We start from the raw sequence: 10021 nt of genomic DNA, 5'->3' as shown, positions 1-10021 counted from the left end.
AAGGTTCTTTCTAAATAATGTGTTAGTAAAATAGTTATAAGAAATAAAAAGTAAAAGAAATTAAATTTCTTTCGATATCTTTAAGAAGGTTATATATTGAATATTAATTACTAAGGATATTTATTTTAGGCTTAAATACGTTTTTGTCTTCATTTTCGTAGTGTTTGATGCGGATGATCCTCATCTTGACATAATGTTTAAAATGGTTCTCATTTTTACCGAATTTTTAAAATGGTCCTCATTTTCGTCATTCGTGTTTTATTTGATCCTTTCCTGAAACGTCGTTTAAATCAATAAGGGAGCACTGTACAGGTGACACGGTTTGTATTAGGGTGTGTTATGTGTACTGCACATATGACTAATTAACGTTAATTCTACAATTTAGGAAAAATTTTGCAATTAGGGAAATTTCTTCATCTTCGTCTTTCTTGAGCTCGGATTTGCAGGGGAAGCAGCTAATACTTGCCATTTCTTTATTGGATTGTAGAGGTATAGTAGGGATCTGTAAGCATGAATATTTAACTCTTTAATTGTTAACATCACTCTTCCCCAAACTGTTGGGTGTGTGCTACTAGGATGAAAAAATTTCCCTAATTGCAAAATTTCCCCTAAAATTAAAAAATTAACGTTAATTAGCCATATGTACAGTACACGTAACACACCCTAATACAAACCGTGTCACCTATACAATGTTCCGTTAATGATTTAAACGGCGTTACAGAAAAGGACCAAATAAAACATGAATTACGAAAATGAGGACCATTTTAAACATTCGGTAAAAGTAGAAATGAGGACCATTTTAAACATTATTGAAGACCATCTGTAACAAACACTACAAAGATGAAGACCACTTTATTTTATTATATAAGTAGAATAGACGTTATTATAAAAATATAAATATATTTAATTTCCATATATTCGTTTGATGAACATTTTTTATCATAAACTTAATTATAAAGATTTATACTATTATAGAATAAAGAAATATTAAATTATAAATATTTATATTTTTTTAAATGTCGTATCTTTAGAAAATTTGCGCTTCTACTTATTTTTCATTTGTAAAATTAAAAGCTATATTGATTTTTTTTATCAATTATATTCTTAAGAATTTCTAAATCTTTAAATAGTTTAAAGATATATTTATTATGTAAGTGGAGGTATAAAGCGATAAATTAGAAAATCATATAATTATTTTATTATAGTGAATAATTATTATATTTTTAAATGTTAATAAAATAATATTATTGGAGCTGTTGGTAGTAGAAAAAGGAGGGAAAACACGTGGCGGTCAATTATAGATTGTGTGGTATAAGTGACACATGATTGAAACCAAAATGATGATGAACAAAAACCTAGTATTTCGCCTAAACGTATTCCCAAACCCATCTTTCTGTCTCTTTTCGTTATGTCTCATTTCTTGTTGTATTTGCTAATTCTGAAAGAGAGATTTACGCTCTGTCTCACACTTGGTCAGCATTGTCAATGGCGCTTCACTGTCTCTCACCCTTTTCTTCCGAAACTAACTATTTTCAGCAAGAGGGATTTAGATAACACTCCTCTTCTCTATAACCTCTCTTTCTTCATCCTGCTTTTCTTCTCTTCCAAGAAGAATTTCTTCCCATTCATCTCTTTCTTCTTCTTTTTTTTTTTTCCTCCGCACTGTCTCGGCATCAACATTCCTTCTTTCCTTTCATAACTAGCGCAATCTCAACGGTACCGTCTCCAATCGTTTCATTTTTATTGGTTTTGTTTTCTTGTTTTTGGGTTATCAAAGAAAAGAAAAAGAAGATGTGGTGTGTGTATCTAATGAATTCTTGGTTGATGGGGTTGCAGGCAGGGCATTTGGGATTGTGTTTCTTTCCTTTAATGCCCTGAGTGATATGTGTGCTTGAATTCACTTGAACACAAGCGGTCAACTCAAACGACACAATGTCTGGTACTGTGTCTTCCAAAACTGGTTAACTTATGATCGTTATTGTTGTTGTTATTACTATCTTTGATATTATCATGGATGCGGCTCTTGAATGCTGTCATGTCTGCAGGTTCTTTTAAGCAGAAACTGAGGAATTCCTTAACGAAAAAGGGTAGGCGAAGCAGCAAAGTCATGTCCGTTGAAATTGAGGATGTTCACGATGCGGAGGAGTTGAAAATAGTTGACGAGTTCCGTCAAGCTCTTATTTTGGACGAACTACTCCCTGCAAAACATGATGATTACCATATGATGCTTAGGTCTCTTTTCCTTTTCTATGCATTTCCCTATATATGGATTCAGATTCTCTGCATTCTCATATTCAACTATGGACAAAGATCAGAACACTCATATTTTATCCTGGTCAATCAACTTAAATCACATTCAAAATCTCTGTTGTCTGATCTTCTTCTAATGGTTATCACATGAGTGCAAACATGACTACACTGGTTCCGTTTATCATATGCTGCATGGTTATTTGTTCCGTGTCCTGGAATGAATGTGTACTTGCTTATCATCTCAGGTCATTGATTAAAATAAGAAGTTGAAACACACTACTTTTGTACTTTGTTGAATAGATTCCTCAAGGCCAGGAAGTTTGATGTCGAAAAAACAAAGGAAATGTGGACTGAAATGCTCAAATGGAGGAAGGAGTTTGGTGCTGATACTATTCAGGAGGTACTTGAAATGACAATATTTATTTTATTTTTGAATGTTATTGCTTTCCAGTTGAGAGTTTTATTTTAACCAGTTTCCTTCCTCTTCTGGATTTTTTTGTTTCCTTTATACCAGGACTTTGATTTCAAAGAAATTGATGAAGTTTTGCAATATTATCCCCAAGGACACCACGGAGTGGACAAAGAGGGAAGGCCTGTATATATCGAGAGACTAGGCCAAGTCGATGCCGGGAAAATGATGCAAGTCACAACCATGGATCGCTATATCAAATACCATGTAAAGGAGTTCGAGAGGACATTCGATGTGAAGTTTGCCGCTTGTTCGATTGCTGCAAAGAAGCACATCGATCAAAGTACAACTATCCTGGATGTGCAGGGAGTGGTAAGAATGAAGTCATAATTTATTAAAAAAAAATGGATTGAAAATGAATCCTGATATTAATAGCAGAGAAAAAATTGGAAAATATGACAAGTTGCTAAAACTGCAATATTGAATCAATGCCACAGGGGCTTAAAAGCTTCAACAAACACGCTAGGGAACTCGTTACTCGTCTTCAGAAGATTGACGGTGATAACTATCCTGAGGTATTTCTTAGTTTTTCTACTTTGGCTAAAATTTTATTGTGAATAAATGTCATAGATTACTGAGTAATATTATGGTTTCTCAATTGCAGACCTTGAACCGCATGTTCATCATCAATGCCGGATCTGGATTCAGAATACTGTGGAACACCGTGAAATCATTCCTTGACCCTAAGACCACCGCGAAAATCAATGTGAGCATATAAACATTACCCTAAATCTGCTTGTTTGGTCAGAAAAATATACTAATGTCACTCAAACATAAATTTCCAGGTTCTTGGCAACAAGTTTGACACCAAATTGCTAGAAATAATTGATGCAAGGTGAGTGTCCATGAATAGGTGGAATATCACAGCATCTGGTTTGCCTTGTTTTACACGTACTTTTTATCTCTTTGATTGCTTCCTCTGCCTTCATTGTCCACCTTGAAGTCTTTCTGTAGAACTGACGAAAGGTTATTGAAAAGATTCTTGGTTTTGCTTTGGCAGTGAGTTGCCTGAATTTTTGGGAGGTACTTGTACTTGTGCTGATAAAGGAGGCTGTTTGCGCTCTGATAAGGGCCCATGGACGGATCCAGAAATATTGAAGGTAAGCCTGTGCTCCATTTTATTTGACCTCTTTCTTTCCCTTCCTTCTATACTAATAACCCCAGCTGTAGTTTTGGTATGAATCATTCATAAACCTATTGTACTATGGAATTGCAGATGGTTCAGAGCGGTGCTCACAAATGCTCAAGAAGGGGTGACTCACACGGCGAGGAAGAGAAATCAACCGCTGAGGTGAGATACCACATTCTAAGCTCTTTGATTATCTTGTGATACCTTTCGTTTTCATTTAGTTGAGCCTTTGAGCCTTTTCAAATGCTGTAGCATTTTGTATATCTCTTTTATTTTCTGGAGACTTTGCGCTTTCTTTCGTTTATGAAATTTTGAACTAATACGTGAGTATATATGCCTAGGAACCCGAGACTCCCAAGTGTGGGGCAACTTCCCCTCAGGTTACTCCCGTTGAGGTATGTTAAATATCCATTCTTAATATAGTTTAAAGTAGACAATTTCAGGACTTAATGTGTTTTAGATAGTAATTCCAGTGTACAAGTAAATGGAAATTGCTTAAAAGAGAAAACATGTTCTTACAGATGACAAATTATGGAACCAGAAAACATATGAACTGAACATGCATGTGCCTTTCCTTTTTTGCTAGTTTCATGAACATTTCAAGAGTTCTATTTCATGTTACTGTCTTTTAGGACTGCTCTTTTTAGTTCTGAACCTTGAGTAATGGTTAAGGAATTAAAAATTAAATATTTTTATTAGAAGGTATAATTGTGACATTTTCACTTACGAGCCTCGCAGGTCCCTGCTACAGAAGCCTCCAAGCCTGTGGAGTTAGCCCCGGTTGATACTTCTATGCAAAAAGTTGACGACAACTCTCCCCAACCTAATGACGCAGGCACTGCGGTTGATCCAACTGCGGCAGCAGCGGCTGCCGCGGCGGCAGCGGCGGCGGCGGCAGCATCAACAGGTACACGCTGATTACAATTTCATTTTTTCCATCATTCTATGCTAAATCTATTTCTTTAAAACCAAGCGTATACTAAGTAGGAAATCAGCACGCGGTGGATTCATTGTTTTGTTGTTCTTATTATTAAAAAATTGGTGATTCCTAAAACATCTAAAGTCCGTGGTGTCCAGTGTATATGAAAGGCGGTTCTGCTCAATCGCTTCTGACCAATTTGCCTGCATCGGGCTTGTCTACTGCAGAGTTCTCGACTGTGATGAAACGCATGGCTGAGTTGGAGGAGAAAATGGTGACCATGAATAAGCAGTCTGCATCCATGCCACCCGAGAAGGAGCAAATGCTGAATGCAACTATGACTCGGGCGGATGACTTGGAGCAGCAACTTCTGGCCACCAAGAAGGTAAAACATTATTCATTATTAAGCACTTTTTATCACACGAACACTTGCACTGTCCCAAATAACTTGTTTGAAAATAACACCATTATGTCAGGCTCTGGAGGATTCACTGGTTAAGCAAGAAGAGCTTTCTGCATACATTGAGAAAAAGAAGAAGAAGAAGAAGAGATTCGTATGTGCCCCGTGTTGTTAATTAAGTTTCGGTAGTTGGTGCAGAATTATTTGTTTACTGAAGGATTTTTTGATTTTTTGTTGTTGTTGCAGTACTTCTTCTAAATAAGCAAATAAAATGAGTGGATGGCCGATGTGGAGGTGGAGAGATCAACGGAGAATTAAGTTTTAGTTTGTGCCTTTCAGGAAGATTTTCCAAATGCCCTCTAACATAAATGTTCCTGCATGAGAACTAGTAAATTTTTTAAACGACAGAGGAAAAGCATACGCTGAATATATGAATTATGCTAATCTGATATTTTTGTCTCTATTAGGATAGGACTTACTCTCTATGTATAGTATTATAAGTATAACATAGGGCGGCTAAGGCAGCCCTATTATGTCCGTACAGAATGAATCATTGTCTGCTACCAAATTAGAGAGTATGTTTGACATATGATGTGAAAAAAAGCTAACTCACAAAAAACAGCTTCCTTTTCCTGTCGCACTAACAAAAGGGCATCCTATGTTGTTGGCCTCAACTGGACATCAAACCAAAACTTTCTACGACCCATCGAAATCTTTTCTCTTTCTTTACTTCAACTTTAAACCCAACCAGTTATGTTCACCAAAAATACCTGAGAATGAATAGTGAGCAAACCCCCACTTCATCTCACGTGCAATAAAATGTTAGTTTGCAAACACTGCAGTTGCCATCTTCACTTCTATTTCATTTTATTTTTTTCAAGAGGAATTGCATGTTTTTGAAAGACATCTCTACTTTGCTGGAGGTATTTTGGCAAGTGTTTTTCTCGATTTTGCAAACAGTGATTTCAAATTTTTTAGATTTATAAACTATAGAAAGTTTCGTTGGCTTGGATAGTCTATAGACCCAATCCAATTCAAACAAATTCAATGTAGGTTTATTCTTTCAATTGAGTCAAGTTCTAACTCAATTTTCTATAAGTTGATGAATGAATTTTATACATTGAACTGAAAACATAATTTAATTTAATCAAAATTAGTAACTAATATTAATAATGATAATAATATTACTCTATATTTTTTACTGACATTATTTGAAACATTATATTACATCTAAAATAATTAATTAGAATAAAAATAATAAAACCATTCTATAAAATCTAAGATATGCAATTTCACTCGCAAGTAATATTATATTATATTTAAAGTAAATTTTTATTTATAACTAACTGTATTTTATAAAAGATAAAGAAAAGAAATTGCATATATATGTAAGTGTGTGTATATATATCTATCTATATCTATATATTTCTCTCTCTCTCTCTATATATATATATATAGTTGTTTTAATCTTCAAATTTTATTAATTAAAATTATTAAAATATTGCAAAGTACTATTTTTTTAAAATTTGAATTAATTTCCATTAAAACGTTTAATGTGTATTTTTATTAATAAATTACTATTAAAATCATTTTTAGATGTTATATTGAAAAATTGAAGAAAAACTGAGATTTTTTTTTTTTTTGTAAAACAAAATTAGTTAAATTGTAAATGAGATAAACAAGTCAAGCTCAAGTTTAATCATGTTTTCATAAATCAAACTCAAAATTTTTAAATAATTTTTTTAATAAATGAATCAAACTTTTTGATAATTTGTTAAGTAGCTGAATCTTAGTTCAAAACTAGATCGTTGTAGTAACTTTTGTTTTGTTTACTGGAATTGTTGTATCACTTTACTGTCAGAACTTCATTTGGATCAACTCATATTAATTATGGGTATTATGTTTTGTCTGTAAACAAAAATCACAGCAAGAAGTTTGGAACAAAAAAATAGGTTACAGCAAGAATCTAGCACCTGAATTTTCTTAGTTGTTAGCATATAATATTTTTCTGTATCTATATTTTCTTAGGACATAGCGTAACCTTTCGTTAATTTGTTTTCTTTCACACTAAGACTTTGATATTTATAACAATTATCAGATGGAATTTGTCTATAAAAGGTTGATGGCTACATTGTTAATAAATAATTTTGGGAATGAATTTTCTTTTTTTTTCTCTTTAATGTGTGATAAGAATGCAGTTAAGATAATTAAATTACTTTAGTTTATGGGAAAAAAATAGTTCAGTTAAAAAAAATGTATAATATTGTTAACTAAACTAAACAATAGTTCAAGTACAACTGAACTTGGTCAAACAATGTTTTTAGTCTATTTAGTTGGGGTAAACTATTTTAGTTTAGTTAAAGTAATACAACATTAAAGCAAATTAATCCAAATCAACTCAATTATCCGGTTTCTAGAAAGCTATTAATGAAAATATTCATTTCAACATCTATTTTTACTTTTATTTTTTGTTTTTTTACAACATCTATTTGTGTTAATAAAAGACATATACTATTAAACTATTAATTTCATATTTAGGACAATGTAATAATTTTGTTAGAAAAGATTACATATTAAACTAGTTTAGTTTTAGTTCAAAAATATAGTTTAGTAACTATAGTATTCAATCACTATAATAGTTCAATTTAGTTTTTTAATATAGAAATTAACAAAAAATTTAAATAGTTTAGTTTAATTCATTATCAAAGTTAATTAGTTTAGTTTATTAATTTTTTTTTTATATATATAGTTTAACTTAGTTCGGTATAATGTTTTCTTTCAAACAAAACTATGAACAATCCTAGATCTCTTTATATCAGCAATGTATGAAATATAAACTATATATCTCAATGCGTTCCAGTCATATCTTATCGTATTCAAACCAAATTCTAAGTTAAAATTTCAAAAGATTTAGATATATAACAACAAAATAAGAACAAATTTAACCCTAGTCCCAGGTACTGAGAGATTAGATTAATACATAACACTACCAAAAGAGAAACAATACTTTCTCTTCTTTATCTGAAATTATTACATTAATTAGTTCATGCTTTATTTCTGTTTCTTCTTTATCTGAACTTAAGCTCTAATAATTCTCCGATAACCATGTTATAAATAGCAAATGGGTATTTAAGTGGAGTAATATTTTAATAGTACAATTAGGGTATGATAAGTTTAAACATTTAAAATTTAATAATGATAAAAAAGCACTTCATGTTAAGGTTTATTTAATTTTGTATACTCATCGTGCGAAAATTACTTTTTTGTTTGATAAAGTAATGTGCATTGGAGGACTTAAAAGTAAAGCAAGTACACCATGCAAGCATTATTAGAAGAGCAAGAGAATAAGCATGTAACTTTACTTTATCGGTATTATTATTTTCAATAATATTACATTAATGTAATAATCCTAGTGATCTTTACAGCTTTAACTCATTGCCACATGTCTAACTTAATGTTATCTGGTAAAATAAAAAATTGTTAAAAGTTAAAGAAAGAGAAGAAAAGAAGTGATCCTATTCTACTCACTCTACAATGTCCTAATTTTTTAGTAAGATTTCCCTCGAATCAAAGCTAAGCACATATACTATATATATGCTGTATACCCAATAACCACGTAAACTATGCAAAAATAAACAAAAAGAAAAAATACTAAGAATATAATGTTAAATGAAGAGAAGACAAGTTCTGTTTAAGACTTAGACTAATAGAAAGGTATAGAGGATTAGGTATCCAACTATACCTGTTCCTTCGTTACATTGCATCATAGATATTGTCACAGTCTTTATTTATTTTAGCCCTTATCAACATTGTAAGTTATATACCCTGACACATATAAACAACTGCACAAGTCGAAATTAAGGTTGTTACAGGTGTCCCAAAGAAGAACATGTTCACATTTAATGATTTGACTCATGAAACATAACAGAGATTCTTTTCACCGACAGAAAAGAAGAACCAAGAATATAAACGTGGATATGATTGATATTATAATCTAATAATCTATCATTCTGTCACGGTATATAAAAGTCACTCTAACTTTTTTTTTTCTCCTTTTTAATGTACAACCCTGTCCAATGGAAAGAATGAAGAAGAAAATATAAACAAAAGTAAAGATATGCCCTCACAAAAACAAGAAAATATTTTAGTTCCTATATGGTTAAACACTTTCAATATCCTAAATTTGTTTCTTGAACTTTAAAGTACATGTGAATCTAGTGTATATGATTGAATTGTTGTTTCAGAGACACCAAATACTCTTTCTCATCCTTCTCATGAGTTCTCACGTTGCAGACGGTAAGACTCCATTTTTGGTGAGAAAGTTTAGTCAACTGCGATGAAGTTAACTGGAGCAGGTGAAGCTAACATGGTAGACTCCATCTAATAAGACCCAGAGAAGAAGAAAGAACTGCGAGACCTTTTTGATAATGTCGTAGTTTACTTGAACAACTCAACACTCGATTATAATATGCTTGGCTTGGTGGATTGAAATACTAGTCTTCTACCCTAAGGAATCGACGCTGATCTTAAAATAAAAAGACCAATCCAACACAACTTTCGATGAAAGAATACCGTAACAATGTCAAAGGAACCGGGTCCATAGAGTTCTCTTTTACATAAATTAGACTAGTTGGCTCTTTCATACATTTTATAATTTAAATTCATGTGTCATTCATCTTACCTCATAATTATTGATCTTATCTTTTTATCTCTCTTGTTAAGTTATTGAGAAAAATCACTCCAACAAATGACAATATTATTTCTGCATTAAGTATTTTTGCTTTATGCCTAACTAAAAGCGTGTTGCTCTGTGTTTAGAACGTCAAACCAGTATGTTAATACTATAGCTTTCAG

The 10021-nt window shown here is 32.0% G+C and overlaps 1 protein-coding gene across 2 annotated transcripts; it reads left to right on the top strand.

Moving 5' to 3' along the window:
* The first annotated feature begins 1435 nt into the window (after nucleotides 1-1435).
* Nucleotides 1436-6001, top strand: LOC114173238 (phosphatidylinositol/phosphatidylcholine transfer protein SFH12-like). Of its 2 annotated transcripts, none has more exons than XM_085669540.1 (15): nucleotides 1436-1716; nucleotides 1837-1939; nucleotides 2046-2232; nucleotides 2551-2650; nucleotides 2765-3031; nucleotides 3157-3234; nucleotides 3324-3425; nucleotides 3505-3554; nucleotides 3720-3819; nucleotides 3936-4010; nucleotides 4190-4243; nucleotides 4587-4755; nucleotides 4926-5152; nucleotides 5244-5321; nucleotides 5414-6001. In XM_085669540.1, the coding sequence occupies exons 2-15, from the start codon at nucleotides 1933-1935 to the stop codon at nucleotides 5423-5425; spliced, it is 1506 nt and encodes a 501-aa protein (XP_085525666.1). In that variant the 5' UTR covers nucleotides 1436-1716; nucleotides 1837-1932; the 3' UTR covers nucleotides 5426-6001. The 2 variants fall into 2 exon arrangements, with proteins under 2 accessions (XP_085525666.1, XP_027913304.1); XM_028057503.2 differs by having other exon boundaries at nucleotides 1445-1716; nucleotides 4995-5152.
* Nucleotides 6002-10021: the final 4020 nt, after the last annotated feature.

This window comes from Vigna unguiculata, chromosome 2 (genome assembly GCF_037176805.1).
Source record: "Vigna unguiculata cultivar grain cowpea cultivar isolate G323 ecotype 2 chromosome 2, ASM3717680v1, whole genome shotgun sequence".
In the NCBI taxonomy this organism is placed as follows: domain Eukaryota; kingdom Viridiplantae; phylum Streptophyta; class Magnoliopsida; order Fabales; family Fabaceae; genus Vigna; species Vigna unguiculata.
The sequence above is the reverse complement of the archived record's forward strand: the minus strand, read 5'-3'. Positions and strand labels throughout refer to the sequence as shown.

Excerpts from the sequence above, each read along its gene's own strand:
- LOC114173238 (XM_085669540.1), top strand. Across the intron at positions 4,011-4,189 it reads AAGAGAAATCAACCGCTGAG|GAACCCGAGACTCCCAAGTG; the intron begins GTGAGATACCAC and ends ATATATGCCTAG. Across the intron at positions 4,756-4,925 it reads GGCGGCGGCAGCATCAACAG|TGTATATGAAAGGCGGTTCT; the intron begins GTACACGCTGAT and ends CGTGGTGTCCAG.